The sequence below is a fragment of the Centroberyx affinis genome, unplaced genomic scaffold, assembly GCF_046629955.1.
Source record: "Centroberyx affinis isolate AG114_WGS23_722 - 3 ecotype Tasmania unplaced genomic scaffold, CSIRO-AGI_Caff_v1 ptg000500l_1, whole genome shotgun sequence".
Lineage (NCBI taxonomy): Eukaryota > Metazoa > Chordata > Actinopteri > Beryciformes > Berycidae > Centroberyx > Centroberyx affinis.
In genome coordinates this window covers 57,362-84,400 of record NW_027279153.1, presented here as the reverse complement: position 1 = coordinate 84,400, position 27,039 = coordinate 57,362, and the positions used below count along the sequence as shown (strand labels likewise).

The following is a 27,039-nucleotide window of genomic DNA, read 5'->3' as shown; positions in this document are numbered from 1 at the left end:
AGAAACCAATACTCCAATATGGCAGGGGACATCACAGGGTATCATAATACTGAGTTTTATTCATTTTTACTGTAGCATTTTTTTTCTTATAGGCCTCGAAACCTTTATGCTATTGTATAAAATGCAAAAAAAGGAGATTTCACTGCTTTTTTCACATCTAGACCACATTAGACCAGGTCCAGATCAAAAACCACTATACTAAAACCTGTCAAATCTGGACTAGATTACCAAGGAGACTCCAGAGACTCATTAAAACACAGTTTCAGATTTGTGAAACCTTTATTCTATTTATGAAAATGCAAAAAAGGGAGATTTCACTGATATTTCTCCATCCAGACCACATTAGACCAGGTCCAGATCAAAAAACACTATACTTAGACCTGTCATTTCTGGACTAGATTACAAAGGAGACTCCAGAGACTCATTACAACACAGTTTCAGATTTGTGAAACCTTTATTCTATTTGTGAAAACTGAAAAAAGAGCGATTCCACTGCTTTTTTCACATCTAGACCACATTAGACCAGGTCCAGATCAAACACCACTATACTTAGACCTGTCAAATCTGGACTAGATTACCAAGGAGACTCCAGAGACTCACTAAAACACAGTTTCAGATTTGTGAAACCTTTATTCTATTTGTGAAAATGCAAAAAAGGGAGATTTCACTGCTTTTTCTCTATACACACCACAAAAGACAAGGTTTAGATCACAAAATACTTTACTTAGACTGGTCCAACCTGGGCTAAATTGTCAGTGAGAGCGTAAAAAAATTGTTTTAAACCCTTTACCAGATTTGTGAATCTTTTTATCTATTTGTGAAAACAGAGTAAAGCTGATTTCACTGTTTTTTTCTCTATACACACCACAAAAGACAAGGTTTAGATCAAAAACTACTGTATTTAGACTGGTCCAACCTGGGCTAAATTGTCAGTGAGAGCGTAAAGATTGTTTTAAACCCTTTACCAGATTTGTGAATCTTTTTATCTATTTGTGAAAACAGAGTAAAGGCTGATTTCACTGTTTTTTTCTCTATACACACCACAAAAGACAAGGTTTAGATAAAAAACTACTGTATTTAGACTGGTCCAACCTGGGCTAAATTGTCATTAAGAGCCTAAAGATTGTTTTAAACCCTTTACCAGATTTGTGAATCTTTTTATCTATTTGTGAAAACAGAGTAAAGGCTGATTTCACTGTTTTTTCTCTATACACACCACAAAAGACAAGGTTTAGATCAAAAACTACTGTATTTAGACTGGTCCAACCTGGGCTAAATTGTCAGTGAGAGCGTAAAGATTGTTTTAAACCCTTTACCAGATTTGTGAATCTTTTTATCTATTTGTGAAAACAGAGTAAAGGCTGATTTCACTGTTTTTTCTCTATACACACCACAAAAGATATGGTCTAGACCACAAACTACTGTACAGTACTGTTTTGATACATTGTAACAAATCATTCTGGTCACAGCACCCTGGGAAAAATTGGTATTTTATCATTTATTTGAAAATTGAAATATAAAATATCAACCATAACAAAAATTAGTAAGTGTTATATATCGCACCGTTCTTCTCGATCTCCTCTACCCGAGAAACGACTCTCAAAATTGGTTAGCTAGAACCAGTACCCAGTTTGTTACAGTTGAAAATGACCCCTAGTGGCAGCACTCAGCCACAGCATGGATTCATGGATTGCCAAGGAATTTCAGGTGAGTATTTAGAGAAGGATCCATAGTACTCTTGACCAGTAGAAGTTTGGGGTGTGGTGCGTGGCTCCGGCCCATTCACATCCCCGCTGGCCAAGACCTATGGGATTCTCATAGATAGGCATGCTTTGACCAGTAGAAGGTTGGGTCGTGGTGCAATTGTTTCCTCTTTTTAACTAGGCAACTTAGAGTGGGCTTCATGTCTTTTTCTATAACCTGTTTTATAGCCTATATGGTTTTAGGTGTATATCTCTTTCTATAACTTGTTGTTGGTGTTCCATGGCTGTGTAAAGTACGAGGGTAGCAGTATAGATTCTGTGTACAGTCACTGTAAGGAATCAATTATGATTTCTTCAATAGGCTCAATATGTGAAAAATGCATCCTTTAAGAAGAGGTGAAAGACCAGGATATCCAGATTTGTGGGAAGAGGCTGGAGGAAAAGAGAAATTAATAAATGTATTTTGTAAAATAAAATTTCTCTCTAAAACTATTCCCTGGAAATCTGAAATATGGAAGACCTTATCAATGAAAATCTTCAAAAAAGATTCAACAAAATACAAAAAATGGCTATCTGTTGTCTGGCATTCAGACAGAAAAGGTATGCGGACCACAGTTCTTGCCAAACAAACGAAAACATGCAAATACCAGCCCCTTAGATGTGTATCAGTACATGGGGTACAAGAAACACAAGCAGATGAGGTAGAGGACACACAAAACCAAGTGGAGGACGAAAGACAGAACCATGAGGTAGGGGACACAGAGTCAAGAGGTGGAGGACAGACAGAATCGAGTGGTGGAGGACAGACAGAATCAAGTGGAGGAGGTCAGACAGAACCATGAGGTAGGGGGCACACAGAGTCAAGCGGTGGAGGACAGACAGAATCGAGTGGTGGAGGACAGGCAGAATCAAGTGGAGGAGGTCAGACAGAACCATGAGGTAGGGGACACACAGAGTCAAGAGGTGGAGGACAGACAGAATCGAGTAGTGGAGGACAGACAGAATCAAGTGGAGGAGGTCAGACAGAATCGAGTGGTGGAGGACAGACAGAATCAAGTAGAGGACAGACAGAACCATGAGGTAGGGGACACACAGAGTCAAGAAGTGGAGGACAGACAGAATCAAGTGGAGGAGGTCAGACAGAACCATGAGGTAGGGGACACACAGAGTCATGAGGTGGAGGACAGACAGAATCGAGTGGTGGAGGACAGACAGAATCAAGTGGAGGAGGTCAGACAGAACCATGAGGTAGGGGACACACAGAGTCAAGAGGTGGCGGACAGACAGAATCAAGTGGTGGAGGACAGACAGAATCAAGTGGAGGAGGTCAGACAGAACCATGAGGTAGGGGACACACAGAGTCAAGAGGTGGAGGACAGACAGAATCAAGTGGTGGAGGACAGACAGAATCAAGTGGAGGAGGTCAGACAGAACCATGAGGTAGAGGACACAGAGTCAAGAGGTGGCGGACAGACAGAATCAAGTGGGGGAGGACAGACAGAATCGAGTGGTGGAGGACAGACAGAATCAAGAGGTGGAGGGCAGAGAAGACCATGAAGTAGAGGACAGAGAGAACCATGAGATGGAGGACACACAGAAACATGACAAGGAGGAAAAAAAAAAAGAAACTTTAGGAAGACCAAAGAGGTGCCGAAGAAATTTGTGATACATTTAAAAAAACAGCAATGGAAGAAAATTGCACCTCGAAAGGGGATGACGAATTTAAAGAAAGGGTGGACACACATTGTGTATAAACATTTTAGGAAAGTGAACCCCTGTTGCCCGGTGGCTTTTAAATATCATCATATAAAAGAGGAGAAAAGCAGAAAAAAATCACTGCCATATTTAAACATAAGGGCACAGTGCACATTCCCGACATGCAGTACGCAGTATTTCTTTACGTTGATGACCAAACCAAAGCCACAAGAAAATAAAATTAAAATAAAAGTCAGGAGATTTGGGGATGTTCAGCATAAAAAAACCCACTACAAATTCCGCAGAGCAAGCTTCTCGCGTCGAGGGAAAATAGCAAAGTCTCAAAAAGGAGTGAGCAATTTTTATCACTCCAAGTTGAGTAACACTCCAACTCAGGAAATTGTGGCAGGAAATCTATCCCGGAGTCTCACAAAACAAGTCCTCAAAACTATTTCATCAGAAATAAAAGCAAGTGCCCGACTACATGACAACGTTGTCATGGAAATGATGTTGACACAGAAAATAATTAAAGAGTGTGACAGTGGGTTCAATCAGTGGCCAGGGTACATTCAGCACTTACAAGTTGAACCTTTCGCTGTCCATATGTTCACAGAACATGGTCTGGTCATACTTGTGTCCCATTTAAAAAAAAAATAAAAATCTGGCACTCTATCTAGACTCTACAGGAGGAGTTGTAAGCAAAATCCCTGACCAAAACAAGAGAGTATTTTATTATGCTCTCACCCTAAGTGGAAGTGGCACAAACAAGCCACCATTGCCAGTATCAGAAATGCTCACCAATGAGCACGATGTGCCAAATATTTCATTCTGGCTTTCCAGATTTGTACACAGCCTCCAGAAGTGCACATCAAGGAAGGTGGGCCAACTTGAGACAGACTTCAGCTGGGCCTTAATTTAAAGTGTCCTCTTGGCATTCAACAAAGAACATGTGAAGTCATACCTTGAAAGGGCACACTTGGTTTGTCACCACCAATTGCTGCATAAAGACTTACAAACTTTTTCAGTGTTGCACCTCTGTGCTGCTCATATGATAAAAACAGTGAGCCAGGCCATCCGAAAGGTGACAAAGGACAAAGGGCTTCAAGAGTTTGGCACCTTGTGTTTTGCCCTTCTCCAAAACAGTTCATCTTTTGATGAGGCCAAGAAGACATTCAAGTCTATGTGTGTGACATTCCTGTCACAGAAACAAAATGCATCTGTAAATGTGGCAATCAATGCACTAAATCAGCTAATAAAGAAAAACAAAATGCCAGATGATGACAGCATGGGACAGACTGAAAACATTGGGGAGGATGAAAAGATGGCTACAACCATCATTGGCCGGTCCCCATTTACCCGGGAGTTCTCCCAGGTGTATGAGGAGACCCGCATGTCCATCACAGAGGAAAGTGAGGAGGAAGACGTGGACAATGACTACTTTTGTGAGGCCATCATCCAACACTATCTTGGCCTCTTCCCTTTGTGGAGTGGTGTTCTTCTTGGGGACTTGTCTCGCTATGCATCAGACAGAAAAGAAATCAAGAATATGGGAGGAGATAAGACCAGGGACACCAACTCCCATGTTGAAGCCTGGTTTGGAATTGTTAAAAATTCCATTCTTCAAAGACGGAGAAAGATGAGGCCAGCTGAATTTATCACTTCTATGTTCTCCTCACTGAAGGGGAGGTACAAGGAGCATATCATACAGCATGGCCTGTCCTCCTCTCTTCTTGACAGGCCTTTGAGGATCCCCAATAAGAAACATCTACAGCTAGCTGAAGAACAATGGGCAAAAAGGGAAACAACCTTGACAAAGTCTAAATACTACAATGCCCCACTGAGTGCTCCAGTACCAAGTCGGGTAAAACACAGAGTAGTGGATCAAGATAAAGACAATGATAAGCAGACAGACAACAATACAAAGATGGAAACAAGAGACCATGAAAATGATGTCAAGGAGACAAGAAGTGTAAATGCAACAACAGCCAACAACAACTACGAAAAAGACAGTGCTGAAAAGAAAAAGAGAAAAAGTGCTGATGCTGCTAAAGAGACAGGCACCATAGATGACATCATGGAAACAATCAGTGAAGTCCAAAAACATGATTCTCAACTAATACAAGAAAAGGTATGGGAGCTTTTAACTTTTATATTTCAACATTTATTATCAATTAATGTAGGTAAATGACTATGTTAAAAGTAGGGCTGTGCAAAAAAATCGATACAGCTGAGTATTGCAATATTTTTTTCCATGATACTGTATCGATTTTCCAGCCCCTCGTATCGATACATTAAAAAAAATTATTAATGTTTTAAACGGATTTAAAATGTCCTTAAATTTCCCTCAAATCCCTTTGAATTAAATAGTTTTGACTCAATTTGTCCGCTGAGTTATCAATATAATGTGATGTACATATTAGACTACCGAGGTGGGACACAGCAAGTTGTATTTTCAGCTCTATTTTTAAATTTTCAGTTAATTATGTAGAGTATTGCAATGTATCGCAATATGTATCGTATCGCAATGTATCGTGTTACAATTGTATCGTGACCCATGTATCGTGACACGTATCGTATCCTGAGGTCCTACCCAGCCAATAACCCAATTAAAGTTTTCATATCAATTCACCAAAAGGGCTTTAATTGCATGAATTTCCAATTATTTTATGGCTTTAGGTGAAGCAGCTTTGGAAACAGAAGGGCAGTGAAGTTGTGGTTGCTGTGGTGAAATCACATGTGAAGAAATATCGTTTTGATTGCATTCTTCGTCAGAAGGAATTCTTGTCATTGATCCCTCACAAATGGTTATATGGCGAGGTAAGACAGTTAGATCTTACAGCAAGAGCCTAACAATGCATTAGAAGTGTGTGTTTTACATTACTAAAATGGCAACTGTAAAAATAAATGTTTTAATTATATTATGCTTTGCAAATATTTTGTATTCATTTTAATTAGGGTTGTTTAATCCTCTCCTTGCAGACAATAGATCGCTTCCTACAGTGCATTCTAAATGAGAAGGATGCAAAAGGACGGCTTTTCCATATGGATTACAGCACAATGGGAGTTATTTTACATGGGACACGGGAGCAGGTTGCAAGACAGGGATTGAAAAGGGTAAGTAATTGCTTGCAGAATGGTAAAAAGTAAAGTAGTGAGAAAAATGGCATCATTAAATATGTTTTTTACAATAATAGATATAACAGGAGATCTTGATCTCAGTGAAACTACCTGTTTAAATACAGGATTTACCTGTGTACAAAAAAACATTTATAAAGCATAGTAAAAAATAACTCCACAGCTTGAGCTGTTTACTAGTAGACCCTTGATCTGCTCATCTGAAGTATTGTGGGAGGCTGTTACAGAATATAGGGGCCATTATTAAAAGGACATAGGCATCTTTTTACTTCATTGTCGACTCTGGAAGAGGCAAAAGGCCTATAATACATCATAATGATTAATATAAGTCTGTAAGTTATGTAATTTAAAAGGAAACACTGGTTAATGTAGGAATCATTCTGAAGAACACTATCTGACATTTTGGCTAAACAAATAGCCCCAGTTTAATCACAAGAAAGACCATGTTTGGCTAAAACAAAGAAACAACTAAATCTGTGTGCCTTGCTGTGTACACAAACCTCTAGTGACATTTAATACAAATGGGTAAGACATTAAAGTGGTAGGCCCTAATACACAGTGAATATGCCATAATGTTGCATTAACTCATCAAGTGTTGAGAGTACAGTAGGCTATATGGTTTTTAATAGGCCAATTGTATTTGTGCCATCCAACAGATCCGTTTTGATGACTTTGATGGCATCATTGGAATTGTGCATGTCAACAACAATCACTGGAATTTTGTAGTGAGTACAGATTGTTACATGGAAAAGTTTGATTCAATTGAAAATTCATAGTAAGGAAGAATAAATTGGACTGTAGATTTACATAAAAACCTCTGTGGCATAATGCTGTTTTTTTAATGTAATGCATAGTGTCATAAGTGTCATAATGGTGTACACGTGGTTATGATTACAGTACCCAATAAAGAAGAAAGAAAGAAGTTAATTTTCTACATCACTTTCTGCTTTGACTTTGAAAATAACTCACTTTTATTTTTGGCATTACAGTTCCTGAATGCAGTGACAAACCAAATCTTTGTTCTTGATCCAATGGGAGTGGAGGAGAAAGAAGCATCTGCACAAGCAGTCAACAGATTCAGGTAAACATTTCCATGCAAAGGAGACTATACTTCCAACATCAAAAGCAAATAAAAAATTACAACTTGTTAGGGACTTTGACCTTTGATGGGTGCTGTATTGTTCTTGTTTTTGATTGGTACCTCTCTATTACAAGATAAACTTAATGTAATTGTGTCGTTTGCATGTATGTGTTTGTTTTTCTCTGTTTAGACAGTACTTTAAAATGAGGCACAACCAATTTGGAATTGAAGACTGGCTTCATTTAAATTGGAGACTGTCAACGGTTAGCCACACACTTCAGACTGATGGCTCCAGCTGTGGAGTTTTCGTGATGAAGGTAAGGGATTGACAAAAGTAGGCATTTCACATAAATCATGTCACTAGTGAGAATAAGCATGATTGTATATATACAGAATATCCATAACCTGAGCCAACTTTACCCACAGCATCTCCCACTTCATACAACCTGTACAAAAAATATCCTGCCCAACGCTTTGGCTTCCTATAGTAGCTGTAAACAGGTGTAGCTCATAACATTAAATTTAAGTCTGTGTAGACAGAACCTTTGAAACAACCATACATTATTTATACTGGTGCACCACTGGCATATCTAAATTGAACACACCCAATGTTAATGTTATAAGCTTTTACTGCTATAACAACTTTGCAAAAAAGGGTCAGTTAAACCTTTGCATGCATACTTTACCTTTGCATGTAGCATTGGATTTTATTGCTCCCAGCAGCATCCCTCGCATGCTATTTGCGTGTGGCTGTTTTTTGTGCAAAACACCATTTGCAATAATGGATAACTGATGCAACTGTCTCTGAGTGAACTAAAGAAATTATTCAAGGCCACAATATGCAAGATCTGCATGTCAGGTTAGCGCTAGACAAAACTTCTTAGAAAGAATTCCCACTACTCCCTCCACTCCCTATCCCTGTTCTCTCTGAACTGGCTTTCAATCAACTTTGTAGCCAGTCAAATACAAATCAGGTAGGGCTGGACAGAGAGAACAGAAAAACTGAGGGAGGGAGATGCCCATCCCTTTGAGCTTCTCTTCTGATTTATCTCACTCTGACTGGCTAAAAAGATGATTGACAAACAGTGCATACCATTCAGAGAAGCTCGAAGTTATGGGCCTCTAATTGATTAGAAGGGCAATCCTCGCTGAGAAAATTTAGAATATCTATATTTTGGTAGCCTATATCTCTGCACTTAATGAAAGCTGATCACAGTAGCCTGTGAGTTACTGTGTCATTGTCAAAACCTGTGAGCATTTTTGCTGCACCTAATGAGTGAAATTAACTTTTTCAATTGATTTAACAGATGGCCTCAGAAATGGTCAGCCACTTCCCCAGCACACCAGGAAAGATTGCCATAGATCCTGCAAGAAAAGCAATCACAATACTGCGAAGAGAACTGGCAGCAAAGATTATGATGTCTTCTGGTCAGTGGCAGGATTTTCAATTAAGATATTAAGGCATTGGATTAAGTAGAACTTAAATTTTAGTGTTATTTTGATCTCTGATTCTATTATGTAGAGCCACTGTATGGTCTGTGCCTCCTGTGTGGTGCCAAGGACACAGACTCACCTGTCATGGACTGGGTAAGTATTCTCCAAACATATCTGGACCTAAACAGGAGTCAAAAGGTAGCCTAATATTTTGATTGCTGTTAAAAAAAAATAAAAAATTACATCATGACAATTATGTTATTATTATGCACTAAAACTTATGCATTGTCACAAACAACGTCTTTCAAACGTCTTTCTTGTGTGTATAGATAAAAAACAGTAAAATCAGCCTTTACTCTGTTTTCACAAATACATGAAATGTTTCACAAATATAAAATAGTATTATACATAGACTAAAGGCTTTCAATAATAATCTTGTCCAGGTTGGACCAGTCTAAGTAAAGTGTTTTTTGATCTAAACCTTGTCTTTTGTGGTGTGTATAGAGGAAAAAACAGTGAAATCAGCCTTTACTCTGTTTTCACAAATAGATAAAAAGTTTCACATCTGGAAAGGGGTCTTAAACAATCTTTAGGCTCTCAATAACAACTTAGCCCAGGTTGGACCAGTCTAAATACAGTAGTTTTTGATCTAAACCTTGTCTTTTGTGGTGTGTATAGAGAAAAAACTGTGAAATCAGCCTTTTTTGCATTTTCACAAATAGATAAAAAGATTCACAAATCTGGTAAAGGGTTTAAAACAATCAAATATCAAAAAATCAAAAAAATCAAATAAAGGTTTCACAAATCTGAAACTGTGTTTTAATGACTCTCTGGAGTCTCCTTTGTAATCTAGTCCAGAAATGACAGGTCTAAGTATAGTGGTGTTTGATCTGGACCTGGTCTAATGTGGTCTAGATGTGAAAAAAGCAGTGAAATTGCCCTTTTTTGCATTTTCACAAATAGAATAAAGGTTTCACAAATCTGAAACTGTGTTTTGATGAGTCTCTGGAGTCTCCTTGGTAATCTAGTCCAGATTTGACAGGTTTTAGTATAGTGGCGTTTGATCTGGACCTGGTCTAATGTGGTCTAGACGTGAAAAAAGCAGTGAAATCTCCTTTTTTTGCATTTTCACCAATAGAATAAAGGTTTCGAGGCCTATAAGAAAAAAATGCTACAGTAAAAATGAATAAAACTCAGTATTATGGTACCCTGTGATGTCCCCTGCCATATTGGAGTATTGGTTTCTTTTTTTAATACTGAGCAGGTAGGACCACAGCAAAAGAAATAGCAATAAGACTGAAAATCAGTTTACCATGAGTAAGGGCAATAAGAAAAAATGCTACAGTTAAAATGATCAAAATCCAGTATTATAAATCAATTAAAGACGATTGCATTCTATGATTCATTCTCATTTCATCTTTCCCCTATTTGATACGTGTTTCAGTTCATGAATTAGCTTGAAAATGACTGAACAACGCCATCTACAGGCGTTATGCCACTTTTAAGGTGGACCGGAAAATTCCAATCAGAAGCTGCGAATCGGATGCCAACTTCAGCGTCGTAATTCCGTAATTCAAACAGAGGATTTCACAAGAGTACGTCTAGATAAAAAAAAAACCTACTGTATTTAGACTGGTCCAACCTGGGCTAAATTGTAAATGAGTCCCTAAAGATCATTAATTTGAATGTCAAACGAATATCAAATATCATGCTATCTTTACCGCGGAATGTACATTTAAAAGTAGCGAAGTAGAATATCTATTATTTAAATTACTCGAGAGTTTTTAATTACTAGATCAAAATAAGAGTAAAAGTATAGCATTATAAAAATACTTTAAAAAGTACAAATCCTCAAAAAAACTACTCAAGTACAGTAACGAGAGTACTTGTACTTCGTTACTTTACACCTCTGCAGGTAAGTTAAATGATTCTTTAAGGTCTTGGAAGGACCATAGCCCATTTCTATCCATAACGTCCCCTAAGAAACGGACTCCAGCATTTGACCATTGATCACTGGGATGAAATAAAAGGACGGCCACCTGTTCTGAGGGCCGTATTATGAAATATTGGAGTAAAAGAGTGCCACTTGGTCGACCATTTGTATTGACTGAAATACCATGTGCAATTAGGCATGTTCATCTTAATATAAATCAATGAAATTGAGAAATAAAGTTGATATTAGATGTTTTGTAATGTAATTACAAGGACATGCTCTACTAGCAACCCTTGCCAGCTGGGGCGCCCCGGTGGCGCCCCTTTCCTTCCTCTGTCCTGTCTTTCCGGTCTCTCTCTACTGTGACAGTAAAATAAAGCAGAAATGCCCCAAAAAAATTATCTCAAAAAAACAAAGCTATAGGCTCACCCATATCAATGAATATGGCACTAGTACAATCACTGTTCCCCTTTGCTCCTTTCTGCTGTGAAGTCTAAACAACGCACCAAAGTTGAACGTGCTCTGCAGAGCAGGTAGTGCAGATAGAGCGTCACAATGATGTGATACAAGTAGTGGAGCTCTGCTGTTGGGGTCAATGTCACTATAGGTTGCCTTTTGTTCACCCACTATCAAGCATTCTATTTTCATTGTCATTAAATCATCAATTTCAAAAGTTTACTTTTAAATGGGTAACCCTTTTTTGACAATATTACTATGACATGAGCCACAAGATGAATTTGATTTAATTTCATTTTAGTATGTTTAATTGGATGCAGGAGATTTTGCCATGTCCCAAATACTGCTCACTCAACTTCAATGAGCTCTGAAATTTTCTATATTTTCTTTCTGAAACAAGTTCTCTCAAAATGTATCACTTATGTTGCATTTTTCATAATGATATTGAACAATGTGTGTGTGTCCCTGAAATTGCTGTCCACCCTGTCATAATGGGGTAAATGCCCCTTTAGGAAACACCACTTTTCTGAAATGACATCCCAACCAGCATACTTTTTTTCCTTTAGTGGAGGGAAAATAACAGTAAGGGAAAATAATGTTAATAACAGTAAGCCCAGAGAATATCTACATTTCAGTTTAGTTCAGTTTTCTAAGTTTCATCACATTATGTTGGTAGTTTGACATGGTCATGCTCAACAAGCCAACCCTGTCATGCTAAAATATGAAAATATAATAAAATTGAATCAAAGTTAATAAAGTTAAAATCAATCATCTTCACTTGACAGGGTGGACATATTATTTGTATTGATATAATTCATGTTGTGAACTGAATAGACACACACACATCTGCACACACTTATGATAGTCAATTTTGTAATGAAAAAAAAGCTTCACAGGTGTGTTTCTTGGACTCATGATACCTTGATACTCTCCCACACATGCCGCAGAATGGAGCCAAAAAAAGAAGAAAAGAAGGAGCAAGGTAAAACATTGTATAAAATACCCAATCAGCAGAGGTGTGACCAAGTCAACTTTGCTCGAGTCCCACGTCAGTCTCAAGTCTTGAAGCACAAGTCTCAAGTCAAGTCCCAAGTCTAAATGTAGATTACCAAGTCAAGTCCAAGTCATTAATGTCAAGTCTCAAGTCTAAATGTAGAACAGCAAGTCAAGTCAGAACAAATCAAGAGTCCAGTATCAATTTAATATCTTAAAGAAAACGAAATATCTAGGACTTTACAATGCAATATGGTTTTAATAGGATAAAAACTTGGTAAGAGCATCATGAGTTTGATTTCTATAATCAGTTTCAACTTCAATAAATTCAATCATTCCATACAAATTCAGAAAACAGAATTTAAATTCAGTCGTCTGCTGGAACAAATTTCATCATTTTCAATCAAAGTCATTTACACAAACACAAGATCTCAAGTCAAGACTTTAGAAACCTTTTCAAGTCATCAGAGTACAAGTCAGAGTCAAGTCCCAAGTCACCAGAACCAAAGTCAAGTCTCAAGTCTTCTCTTCATGCAGCAAGTCAAGTCTCAAGCTATTAAAATTGTGACTCCAAGTTATGTGACTTGAGTCCCCGCCTCTGCCAATCAGTAATAGTGTAATGGGATGTGAATTCCCTGTAGACCAGACACTTTAGTTTCAGTGAAAATGTAGTACTTTATTTTGTTCAAAGACATAAGACATGGAAACTCATGTACAAACAATGATCCAACATACTATGAAAACCCTTTCAAAGCTAGTCCATCTGGTATTGTTTGGAATGGCACGATATGAACATTTGTCTCGGAGGTGCCAACTAACACCAACTAATAACTGAAGGGAGTCAAAAACAAACTCATAAGTATTTCAAAGGATTTTATCATATATATCAACATCTGTTAATATATCAAAATTCTTTATTTTGGACTGTTGATTCATTGGACAAACTTCATAAATCTGACGTTATCTGCCTCACAAAACATACATGACAGACCTGGGCCAAACAGTATAATACTAATATAATAAATAGATAATACTCTGTTTGTTGGTATCTACTTGCTGTGCCAGATTGGTGGGGTTTGCCATTTTAAGACCATTAACAGAGAAGTATACGCAATAGACTTTCCTGTAATTGCCTCAACGTTCTGGTGCTCCTGGCATCATCCCATGTAGCAGACCCCAAGTAAATTAAAACAAACAGTAAAAAGTAAATGTAAATACCACTTGGCCCAGGACTAATATGGATAGGAGAAATTTTGTTTTCACTTCTATTCAACAGAATTAAGCTGAAGATTGCCGGTGGATGCAAAATTGCTGTCACCAAGTAGCTGCAGAGGGTTGAAAGTTTTTATTTGGAAAATGGCAGTTTTTCAGAATACAGACCAAGTTTGTTTCTCAACAACTTTCTTTAAAAAAAAAAAAAAGCTGATTTAATTGTAAGCGTTCTGTTTTTCCGTGACTTTTCCGTTTCTTTGTTTACCACTGCTGTTGCTTGTTTTTGCTGGGAGTTTATTTAGGCCCCAGCATTTCACTTGGCTTCACCCACTGGTCAAACTGTTCCTCTGTCAGGTAGCCCAGCTCCACAGCTGTGGCCTTCAACGTAGAGCCCTTCTTATGGGCCGTCTTGGCTATGGCGGCGGCTTTGTCATAACCTGAAGGAGATAATATGCATGAGAGAGAGAGAGAGAGATTTTTTATGAAACAATGGCACAATTAATTAATTGTGCTCCTTGCTGAATCTTTAGGATACTGATTGGATTCATATGGGGAGCATCCTAGAAAGCAGAACCTGTACTGCCACATACCATTTATGCAATAATGGTTTTAACGTCACGATTACAGTGTTCCTGACTGAAAAAATGCTGAGCCAGCTGAAATGCATTTGATTAAATATATTTAAACTGCTTTCTATACTACTACTACTGTACTTGAAGACACTTCTGTCAATATTGTTGTGAAGACAGACAAAAACCAAGCAAAAACATATAGGAACAATCACCCACACATACACAACCACTGAATTATATTATTTTACTATGAGGTCACAGGTCTGTACCAAAGAGGAGGGTTGAGGCCTCTGTGTGAATGTGTGGGTGTGTGTGTGTGTGTCCACAGCTACATAGCCGTTCGTATAGACAATATTAAGACATAAGTCTTTGTACATACCAATGTGTGGGTTGAGTGCAGTGACCAACATGAGAGATTCGTTCATCAGCTTGTTGATTCTCTCGGTGTTGGCCTCGATGCCCACCACGCAGTTATTGGTGAAGGAGACAGTGGCGTCACCGAGCAACCGCGCAGAGTTCAGCACATTCTTGATCTGAGAGGATGAGAAGAAGTAAGAGAAGTAAGACTGAATGGACTAAAATATACAAGAGTAGAATATACTTGAGAAGGATGAGGCCAATGCTTTATGCACTGTGCTAAATTCAGGAGTGGTGCATAGTTGGGGCACAAGGCAATAGAATACATTTGGTCATTCTTGAGAATCCAAGTCTGCATTCATATTGACGAGAACTTTTTACTCATCCCTATTGAAGTGGTTAGCAAGGTCATCCCCAACTCAAGGGTGTGGGTTCAATCCGCCGTAAGGACATTAGGGCTGCAGCTAACGATTATTTTCATTGTCGATTAATCTGTCGATTATTTTCTCGATTAATCGATTGGTTGTTTGGTCTATAAAATGTCAGAAAATGGTGAAAAATGTGGATCAGTGTTTCCCAAAGCCCAAGATGACGTCCTCAAATGTCTTGTTTTGTCCACAACCCAAAGATATTCAGTTTACTGTCATAGAGGAGCAAAGAAACCAGAAAATATTCACATTTAAGAAGCTGGAATCAGAGAATTTTGACTTATTTTTCTTAAAAAATTACTCAAACCGATTAATCGATTATCAAAATAGTTGGCGATTAATTTAATAGTTGACAACTAATCGATTAATCGATTAATCGTTGCAGCTCTAAAGGACATACCTGCCGATGTATCCTTGAGCAAGAGCCCTACCTACTACAGGGGCGCTTGGCTGACTCTGCAGCCCAACCAGAGTGAGGAAAGAGTTTCCCCAACAACCTCATCATGAACCTTTACTTTAGGGACTGGGTTTGTCACTCTGTGAGCGTCACTGAACTTTTGCATTTGGAAGTTTCTTCATTAGGCATCAACCACAGTTACGGTTTGAGGTTGGAAATATTTGGTTTGAGGTTGGGTAAACTGGATTTCTTTTGTCCACTTAACTTGAAGGAAAGTTGTTGGGATGTTGAGGAAAAAAAAATTCTAAGCACATTTCTGTGATTCTGTGTGCATACATATTGTACATGGTTACTTGCATTGCATGTATACGATTAAAGGTGGCATGTGCCTGTGTTTCAGTGGTGCCAGTTACGCCTGTAGAGGGCGGCAAAGTCCACGTCGATTTCCAAAGCAAATGTATAGTAACTTGTTCTGAGCCTGTGTAAATTGTACAACTGTGTAGTGAAGAATTGTATGTACATACAGTACTGTGCAAAAGTCTTAGGCACCCTAGATTTTTTATATAAATTTCTTAGAAGTCTTAGATGTTTATTTGTTTTCTGCATTAGTGTGTCAGAAGAAGACTGCTGTTTATTGTAAATTTCTGATATTCAGAAACTTTTCATTTCATTAGTTTTGAAAGCATCTAGCTTTATGGATATCTTTGACATATGCCTAAGTCTTTTGCACACTCTATATGTATAAGATGGACTGTCAGATGAACTCCAATCATGTGCAATGGAGGGCCAAGAGTATGCAGGTTTTCCTTCCACACGTGTATGCACACACACACACACACACACTTCTTACCATCATAGGCTTGAAGACGTTGAGTTCAAAGTGTCCATTGCTACCTCCGATGGTGACTGCAACATGGTTCCCCATCACCTGGGCTGCAACCATGGTCATGGCCTCACACTGGGTAGGGTTCACCTTGCCTGTACATATAGGTATATCACATGCAAACAAAATCCATAAACGTATTTTTATTACTGTAATTGTGAAGAAAATATTGTTTTCCAGCCCCCGAAAGCATAATCTGAACCGTCATCTGACTCAGTTGTGCTTTTAGTAAACTGTACATCTGAGGACACACACATACAATTCCAACATAAATGAGCATCAATATGTGTACAATATGTGTTTACAAGGGCAGTTGTAACGACAGAAAGGCAGCAGTCACTAGAGCTTATGCGAGAGTGTGTGTGTGCGTGTGTGCATACACCAAAGGTCAAGGGGTGAAGGAAGAAAAGGCCAGGCCTAAAATAAAATAAGCAGCTTGAAATTTGAAGCCACTGCCATAGATGGTGGCTTGTAGGTGGAAAGAGAGAGAGAGAGCGATAGAATAGGACAAAGAAAAAGACAGAGGGAGGCAGGAGTGTAAAAAAGGATAAAAACAGGGAGACAGGAGTGTAAAAAAGGATAAAAACAGGGAGACAGAGAGAGAATAAGGAGAGCTTGTGTGTGACAAAGGCAGAAAGTTGCTTAGAATGAGAAAACAACGGTGTCTTTTCACTTATAGTGAAATATTTTCACTTATTTCATGAGAGGAAACTTCATTAAAATGCTATTTTTTTTCATTACTGTCCTTCTGCCGTTTCTCAAATTGCTATGACGTGGTAAATGGCAGAGACATCAAATTTGGACCAATGATACATATTCATGTGCAAACGCTGCTCAAGAAATATTTACCCACTTGGCCTAATGGGGTGGCGCTATAATTAAAGGTCAACATTTCAAACTTTGAGTCCAATTTCCACGAAACTGGCTACACATATCCAGCTATCTTTGAGCAACAAATCTGCCTCAAAATCACTAACAAATCTTTTCCATATTAATACCAGTCAGGATGCCGTGCGCATCCAGGTCATGAATATGACGGTGCAGATTCACATCACCTGACGTATTATTTTGCATGATATCCTCTCCTGATCGCAGTCAAATATTTTAGAAGACTGGTCTGAATTACTAGTAGCTGTAAGTATAACTTCCATTGCCTTAGCGCACTTTCAAACAAAAAAGATTGTGAAAACATAAACAAAACTTTGCTTGTACATATCTTGTTTTTGTAATCAACGAAAGCAGTCGTACTTGTGTGTGAAAGGATACAAGCTGGCAGACTGATGGCTTGCTAAAGGCAGTGTGAATGGAAGTAGAGGTAGAGTAACGCCTTTTTGCCGGTCTCTCTGAAAGGGTCTAAACATATAAATGTCTTCCTTCCATAACATGCGCCTCACTGCCGTAAGTGGTGGTGGATAATGGCTGTTAACTCCACTAGGGCTGAATGATTTTGAAAAAATATCTAATTGCGATTATTTTGACTGATATTGCAATTGCGATATGATTTGCGATATTAGAGGGAATGATCATTTTTACATCATTATTCTCATTTTCATTAAAAAACTTATTAAAATGATTATGGTGTGATTTTTGCGGGGATCTGTACCAAACAAAGATGTTTTCTTAAGTCTGTAGAATATGATGTGTAGGCCAGGACATCTCTGCAGCACCACAATATTTAACTTAAAATGGTATTTTGACACATTTCACCTTTAACAAATATTGTGCCTCCTGTGATTTGAAAATTGCACTAGGCCATATTGCGATTTCGATAAAATTTCGATTCATTGTTCAGCCCTAAACTCCACACACATTCTTTTCAACACCGCTGCCATAAACGGAGCAAACAGAGAGAAATTAAATAAATAGGATTTGATAGGGCTTCAAGTAGCCAATACTGATCAATCAAAATCAAATGAATGAGCCCCATTAACCCTAACAGTGAGCTTTGTCCCCTGACCTGGCATGATGCTGCTTCCCGGTTCGTTCTCAGGTAAGATGAGCTCTCCCAGCCCAGAGCGGGGTCCCGATCCCAGGAAGCGAATATCGTTGGCAATCTTCATCATGCTGACAGCCACTGTGTTCAGTGTCCCACTCAGCTCTACCAAGGCATCATGGGCTGCCAGAGCCTCAAACTTGTTGGGAGCCGTCACAAACGGCAGACCTACGGGAGACAAAAACATGTTACAGTGTGTGTGTGTGTGTGTGTGTGTGTGTGTGTGGATTGTGCGGTGTTGTGGGAAGCCATAACATAAGCCGTTGGTGGACGATTTTATCCAAAGCATCTTACAGTACCATGTCTGTATACCAGAGATGCTCACAAGTCACCCAATGCAAGTCCAAGTCAAGGCTCAAGTCTTTGGCCACGAGTCTCAGATGGTCTGCTTAACAGCCCCAACAGTCATTTCTAACAAATTTACATAGTGTACATAATCACTCAATACATAATATTATCCTACAATAGGGAAAAAAAAAACATTCAGGTATCGCTCACCTCAAAACACTGCCAAGGTGGCACAGGCCTATATGATGGGTTTTGGACAGTAATGTAGGCTAATCAATAATGATGAGATTAATAATAATAATGATAAATAAGTCAAATAAAATTTAAATAAACAGTTAGAATAATGGTAATAATAATAGTTGTAATAATAACAATATATGTAAAATACAGAATAGATTTATGTCAATATTAAGTATAGAAGAGTATATCATAGAGCAGTGGTTCCCAACGTGGGGTCCGGGGACCACTGGGGGTCCTTGAGGGGGTTCCAGGGGGTCCCCAGAAAATTAATGAATTATTAAACTTCATCATTATTTCATTTACAAAAAGTTAACACAATTAGAGAATGTAGAAGAATGACTGTTTGGGTCAAAGTTTCTCTGTTATCTCTCTACCTACAATACAGATAGTCATGGAGTTAAGTCATAGACTTCTGGACAAAACAATAAAATATCCTCAGATTTGGGTCTGAGAGACAAAATCTCACCAAATGGGGGTCTGTGGTGCTAATGTGGACTAAATTAGGGTCCTTGACATGAAAAAGGTTGTGAATCACTGTCACAGAGAGTATAGTATAATAGAAAATGCAGTAAAATATATCAAAAGAAAATGTAATTTAATGTAATTTGTTTGTTCATTCCTTTACACATTGTCTCTCAGGTTGTGGCACATAAAGACATACTGAGTGGCAGTATGAACTGCTTCACACTCACCCATCAATATTCTCAAATTATTTGGTTCATCTAGAGATGACAAATCAGGGACTCTAAGTTGGAAATTGAAAAATCTGTTTGGCTGGTAAAATAGTGAAAGTGATGGGTACATTTTGATTTTTTTTTTCTTGTCTTGCCCTTATTGAGCCTTGCATGAACTTTCCACAACAGAAAATGCATGTGTGTGTGTGTGTGTGTGTGTGTGTGTGCACCTAAGCTCACCTGTGAGAGAAGCAACAGTCGCGGCTACTTTCTCAGCAAAGCCGATGCGGGTGTTGAGTCCTGTGCCGACCGCAGTGCCGCCTGCTGCCAGCTCGTACACCTTGGGCATGGCTGCATTTACTCTCTCTATGCTGTACTTCACCTGCTGAACGTAACCACTGAACTCCTACACACACTCGCATCCACACGCGCACACACACACACACACATAGAAACACACATAAATAATCTAGACATTTCTCCGTTTTTGGTTTGATCCACACAACAGCAAACGTGTCCATCAACAGATACTGTATGTATCTTGTTGAAGTGTCATTGAGAAAGACACTGAACCTCTGCTTTTTTAATGTTGGAAATACAACCCAGAGCAACTTCCAGAGAGTTCCCCTTACAGCAGTGGTCCTCAACGTGGGGTCCGGGGACCACCAGGGGTCCTTGAGGGGGTTCCAGTGGGTCCCCAGCAAATTGATGAATTGTTAAACTTCACCATTATCTCATTTACAAGAAGTTAACACAATTACAGAATGTAGAAGAATGACTGTTTTGATCATAGTTTCACTGTTATCTCTCTACCTACAATACAGATAGTCATGGAATTCTGGACAAAATCATATCTGACAATAAAAATATTCTCAGATTTGGGTCAGACAAGCAAAATCTCATCACATGGGGGTCTGTGGCCCGAATGTGGACTAAATGAAGGGTCCTTGATATGAAAAAGGTTGAGAATCACTGCCTTAGAGCCTGGTCTAGCAAGGGGGGGGATTGGATATATAATTTCTCCCAAAGGAATTACAACAAAAGGTTGTGATATATGCGGAATTGGCTGGTAGATCTTTTTAATGCAAACAGTGATAGCTGGTTTCCAGTCTGTGCTAAATGTCTGGTCAGGAACAGCTAACCTTCCATGAGTGCATGCATTTCAGAATATACCGCTGCACAATAAAGTCAATGTGTGATGTGGATTTGCCTATTATCTGTGCTCTTCAAGACTTAACACAGGACAGGCTATTAATTTCTGATTGTGATTTCCTATTTTTTCCATTTTCCTATAAGCAGCAGTATAGAAATGTTTTTCACAGTACAATTCAAATAAAAACCTACTGTATGGCTGTTTACAAAATAAAACAGTGCATGATCTGTGAAGCCGGATTAGCTGAACCAATGAACATGTCCAGGAAGACAGTTCACGGGTGTGTATGCTTGCATTTATACCCATACAAGCAGTAAGAACAACAGAAACATCCTGTGTATGTGTGTGAGAGAGAGCGTGGACTGCAATACATGTATGCAGGGTTCCCTTTACCAATTTAACGCTTAGGTGGCCTACCTAAAGGAAAATATGGAAATGTACTATAGGTTTTGTCTTTTCCTTCCTTTAAAGCAATATTCCACTTAGTTTTAACACGGGGGTTATGCGGCACTTGACCGCCATGAAAACCAGAATATGAACTAATCACCAAGATCGGATGCAGCTGGATGAGTTTGTAGCATTTGAATGCAGCCACGAAAATATCCTGAAAACTGACATTTAGCTGACGTTTGTGAACCGATTCAATAACAGATGCTGCTTTTAAGACAGCAACTGCTCTGTCCCCGTTTTGCATTTCTATTCTTGGTCTGTACTAACATTTGTATTTAAAAATAAAAACAGATCCGGTCTCCCAAACAGGAACTATCCCTCCTGAATGGTATCCCTCTGCTATGTTCTCTTCAATCAATAAAAATGCTATTTGGTGAAATGATGTCAGGGTTCCTACACATTTTCAATTAAAAAATTCCATACTTTTTCCAGACCTTGATTTGTTTTGAAGATTTTGTCTGGTGTTCAATATGATTTACGCAGATATACATCTTGCCCCTGCTAACTAGGTCATATCACTGTATAGATGAAGATTCTTCTTCACAGCGACAAATATCAGAATATGTGAGATGATTGGCAGGGTTCCTACACGGTTTCCATTTTAAAATTCCATATTTTTCCCAGACCCTATATTCTTGACTGGATTTGATTTTGGTGGGTATTTGATATAATGCATGCTGACAGCGGCTGGGTAATAAGAGTGTCCCTCTATTATTCTTCACATCAACAAAAACTGTGGACTCAAAGTGGCTCTACAACAACATAAAAGCTAGAATTATGATGTGTATCGGACCTGAACCGCAACATTTTCCATACTTTTCCAGACATTTTTTCAAATTCCCAAACTATTCAAGACCTGGAAATGATCAAATTCATTTTTAATACTTTTCCAGACCTGCGTAGGAACCCTGTTATGTTCTAAAAAGCCAGACCATAGGTCCATTGAAAAACACAGTAGCAGGATCTGTCACCAACGTGTTAAATGTCAGTTTTCAGTCTATTTTCTATTTAAATAAATGGGAAGTAAAGTATTCTGGTTTTCATGGCGTTCAAGTGCTGAATAACCCCCATGTTAAAACTAAGTGGAATATTGCTTTAAGGCGTTTGAATTGGCACCAATATTGCCTTTTCCTTACTTATGGCTTCCAATAGCCTTCTACTGTGGCTTCTATTGCAAAACCAACATGCACTGGCAACCTTACTGGCCGAACCCTGTACTGCTGTACCTGTCCAAGTGAGAGGGGCACAGCATCCTGAGTGTGTGTGCGTCCAATCTTGATGATATCTTTGAACTCGTCGGCCTTAGCAGCCAGAGCGTCATGCAGAGTCTGCAGGCCGGGCAGCAGAACCTGGTGGACTTCTGTGGCTGCAGCGATGTGCATGGCAGTGGGGAAGGTGTCATTGGAGCTCTGGAAAGGAGACACACATCCACAGTTTTCTTATTGTTTTGCATTGTTATCTACTGTTATTCCAACTTATCTTGGAAAACCAGCACAAAATCAAGAAAAACTGCTTTTATGGAAGTACATCAAGTCATCAACTGATCAGGATCCAATAATACTTGCAAACACTTCTTAGCTTTTGTTTTAACCTGCTTGAAGTGCCAGATAGGTGGGCTTTGGCAGAAAGTTTACACAATTGTACAAAAGTATTAGTAGTCAATTAAGTATTATTTTCTATCTGCTCACTTTTGAGTCCCACATTGTGTTGCATTGTATGTATTTATTTTAACCACTTTTCTTTCAAATGCATTTCCAATTTTTATCACCTCCTTATACTTTAGTGTTTTTGTTTTTTGCCTTTCCCTAAAGTACTTTACAGAAAGTGATGCTGGTGCCGTAAACCCCACCCATCACACATCATGGACTCCCACTCCATGCAAGTAAAAAAAAAAAAACAATGCTAAGAATGATTTACACTAGGGCTGGGTGATAATTCAATATTATTGTTTATCATCTTTCAGTGGAATCATATCGTGATGATATGAAGATAAGCATATTTTACAAATTTTACTTAAAAACTCTCATAATTTGAAGTATGGTAGGAATATTATTTGAAAACTTCTGTTTTGTTTGACATCACACCTGACATTACCATTCAGTTCAATGAGATGAACATTAATTTGCATATTTAACATGATTTTGCATACATGAACCATATCGTGATATATATTAATATTGAGAAAATTCCTTATGATTATCGTGATATTGATTTCAGCCATATCGCCCAGCCCCAATTTACACATACTGTGTAAGCTAGGTGTGCACTTGAATGACACAAATGATTGATGAAGTGAACATGGGTCTTCTTGCCCTGTTTGCCCATTTAGACATGGTTTCTTGAACACACACACGCATACAAACACACACACACACACTACCTGACTTTTGTTAACGTGGTCATTGGGGTGTACTGGGTCCTTGCTGCCTAGTTTTCCGCCTAGGATCTCAATGGCTCTGTTGCTGATCACCTCATTGACATTCATGTTGCTCTGAGTTCCAGATCCAGTCTGCCAGACCACCAGAGGGAAATGGTCGTCCAGCTTCCCAGCCACTACCTACACACATATCACTCATGTTAGAGTCTTCTTGGCATGTGTACATGTATGCATGAGTGCTTGGGCTTATGTCTGCATGTCCTTGATCCATGTTGACCGCCTGTAATATCTGAATACTGTGTAAATTAACAGATGAAAGTAAAGCATTTGAGGTGTATGTGCGTTTGTGTAATCACTCCACCTCGTCTGCGGCCTGAACGATCGCATCAGCGATCTTGGGGTCAAGGCCATATTCCTTGTTAACCTCAGCAGCCGCTCTCTTCAGGATACCAAAGGCCTTAATCACCTGGATCTGAGACAAAAAGACGACAGCGGGGAGGCAGAGGGAGAGAGAGACAGACAAAGAGAGAGAGAGAGAGAGAACAGACCGAGTGGTCGAGAGACTGATTAGAGGATATCCAGTATGTTCAGAAACATGCATATAAAGCATATCTGCCTCTGCTTTGTATGTCAGTCAAGCATATTGTGTCGAACATAAAAATCAGACCCAAGTATCAAGACACAGTTTCTGACAGAAACTCTGACAAACATAGGCTGGAGGTGCTCAAGTAAAAAAAAAATCAAGGCAGAGGGAGTTTGTTTTAAAAAGTCTGCACTTTAGAAAAATACAATCAAAAAATGATGCTGATAGTCTATTTAGCCAAAATATGTTCATTGTGACTGAATAAAAAGGCACAATTCATTTGACTTCACTATTTGAGAGTGTTTCCAAAACTCTTCTAGGTAATTCACCAGGATACACACATAAAATCACCATTCACTCATTTAGATATTCATTGAGTGGTTTCAATCATTCATTTCTGACTTACTGGCATCCTCTCAGTTGGTCCCCCTATCTTGAAGTTCATAGTGGATCTGACTGTCTGGGCACCATAGTATTTGTCAGCTGGCACTTTGAGCTCCCCAAACGTGTCCCGTTCAATCCTGTACTCTGAACTGGCCTGTAAAAGAACACACGCACGCACACACACATGCTCAATTTTACAGTGTAACATAATCTATTAGACGCATGATGGTTAGCTAGTGTGGCTGTTAGTCTAATTGCAGGTGTTCCTAAATGCAAAAAGCCAGAGCTTTGGACCTCTTGTCTAGCTTTGGGAGAGTTGCTAGCATTCACAAATGATGACTGTAATGTTTGGTTTCAGTTTAGGGCAATATTATGGGAATTCTGATTTAGAGTGGATTTTGGCTTATAGGTTAGTGCAGTGATTCTCAACCTTTTTCATACCAAGGACCCCTAATTTAGTCCACATTAGGGCCACGGACCCCCATTTGATTATATTTTTTCTAGCGGACCCAAATCTGAGAATATTTATTATAATTATATTATAATAATATTATGATGTTGTCCAGAATTCCTTGATTTGCATTGTAGGCAGAGAAATAACAGTGAAGTTATGACCAAAACAGTCATTCTTCTACATTCTCTAATTGTGTTAACTTCTTGTAAATGAAATAATGTTGAAGTTTAACAATTCATCAATTTGCTGAGGACCCCCTGGAACCCCCTCATGGACCCCTGGTGGTCCCTGGTTAGAGGACAAACTTCAAAAAGGCCAGACCATGTGGGAGTTGAGACACATAAACTCATGTAGATAGAAAGCTCTGGAATTGAAAGCAACTTGCAATTGTAGCATGTAAAGTAGGTGAGTGACATTGTGTCCCAGACAAAAAGAAAGGAAATGAAAACAATAACGGTGACATGTTCAACTCAAGCGTTGTTGCCCTCAAAAACTGCTAATGTAATTGGTTGAGGATGTCTAGTAGTATGTAAATTTAGGCTCCGCTAAGCTGTAAATGCTCATAGTCATGCATTCAATAAATCCTGTCTGAATCAATCTTACCTTAACTACTTGCCAATACTAGGCTATAATTCAGACTCTAAAACTATGATTGTTTTCATTGATGTCTTTGCAAACTGTCCCTGGGAAGTCAACTCAATTATTAGGTCGTGTGAAAAGGCTGAGAGTAGCCTAGCTTAATAGTAGCTACTAGTAGCCTAGCTTAAATTGTATTGTACAGTGCTGTAGCTCTTTGACTTGACTGTGTATTGAATCAATGTGACTGGTAGCAACAAGCAACACACATGTGAAACTAAGTATTTTATTACATGTGTGGCGAAATTCAAATGCCTAGTTTCATATGGATAGTATAATGGTACTATGTACAGTACAGATTGTATCATAGCACTATGTATTTATATGTGGTATGCATGTATGGATAATATCGTAGTAACTACTATGAATAGACAGAATCGTAGTGCTATGCATGACAGTCTTCAGAACTAGCATTAGGTAACTGGTAGGCAAGCTGTACTGAAAACTGACTTTGACCTCTGATTGCTAATGTTAGCACAGGCGATTTTGTTGACACTGACAAGCTAATCTGCCAGCACGATCATATAAAACTTTAATTAAGTAGTTTCGCGTTAGCAATTGCAAAACGTTACTGTTCGCGGGACAAGGTTAAAAATCCAACTAGCTTGACCATTTTCACTTGACATGCCATTTAGTTAACGTTAGCTTGCTTGCACACTACTCATGCATTTCGACAGGGTAAGCTATAGGAAAGAAGGTCACTCGGGGTAACAGACCATTCTGTCCTCTTCCAAAGTCAGAAAACGTACCATTCTGGACGGGGTAATGAGCCTGGAGTTAACGAGGTGCCTTGTGGAAGTCAGGAGGCTGCAGTTAAACCGCTGCACGCTTCTCAGAGAGCGATACATGGCTGCCCGCGTCAAGAGGGGTGAGGGGTGGAACCTTAGTGAGCCAACCAAAAACCCCAGTGAGGAGGCGGAAACATATTCGTGTAACATAGAATTAACTTCCGCACGGCCGACCGGAAAATGGGGGACACAATGACCATATAAGGAAACTCATTTTCAATCACCTCACCAATGGTGGATATGCAATTGTAACACAAATAAAAAATAATAACAAGTATGCACAATCAAAATATTCAATACAAGAATCACAAAGACACAGGAGAAATTAAAAAGCAAGGACTGGGACATGGACGTCTACATTTAATTTTTTTTGGCCTGTCTGTTCATTTTTTCATATGTTTCAGTAATTTAAAGTAGTTGGCAAACTCAATTATAAACAAGGTGAAAGAGGGTGTGCTTCCTTTCCATTTACAAGTGTGTACCCAATATTTACCCAAAATAACAAGATTGACAATGTCAGAAATGTTAACATCCAGATTGTCCATAAAATGAATTATATCCACATAAGTAAAATAAGGTGTGTTGTCCATTTATAGAGACAACCAACTGTGGATATTGGATCATGTAAGGAAGGTGCACTTTGTTACCCAATACTCGCACTATTTGCACATTTATATTGTATATATTGTACATTGGCACAGCATTAATAACTGCACAACAAGTCATTATTGAAAGTATTT

General features: G+C 38.7%; 1 protein-coding gene across 3 annotated transcripts; it reads right to left on the bottom strand.

Moving 5' to 3' along the window:
• Positions 1 to 13,839: 13,839 nt before the first annotated feature.
• On the bottom strand, positions 13,840 to 26,393 carry fh (fumarate hydratase). 3 transcript variants are annotated; one of them, XM_071517520.1, is made up of 10 exons: positions 26,261 to 26,393; positions 24,444 to 24,575; positions 23,816 to 23,926; positions 23,458 to 23,634; positions 22,304 to 22,486; positions 19,715 to 19,880; positions 18,237 to 18,440; positions 16,247 to 16,374; positions 14,594 to 14,747; positions 13,840 to 14,079 (listed from the first exon to the last, which is right to left on the bottom strand). In XM_071517520.1, the coding sequence occupies exons 1-10, from the start codon at positions 26,357 to 26,359 to the stop codon at positions 13,937 to 13,939; spliced, it is 1,497 nt and encodes a 498-aa protein (XP_071373621.1). In that variant the 5' UTR covers positions 26,360 to 26,393; the 3' UTR covers positions 13,840 to 13,936. The 3 variants fall into 3 exon arrangements, with proteins under 3 accessions (XP_071373621.1, XP_071373619.1, XP_071373620.1); XM_071517518.1 differs by having other exon boundaries at positions 26,228 to 26,374; XM_071517519.1 differs by having other exon boundaries at positions 24,444 to 24,608; positions 26,261 to 26,374.
• Positions 26,394 to 27,039: the final 646 nt, after the last annotated feature.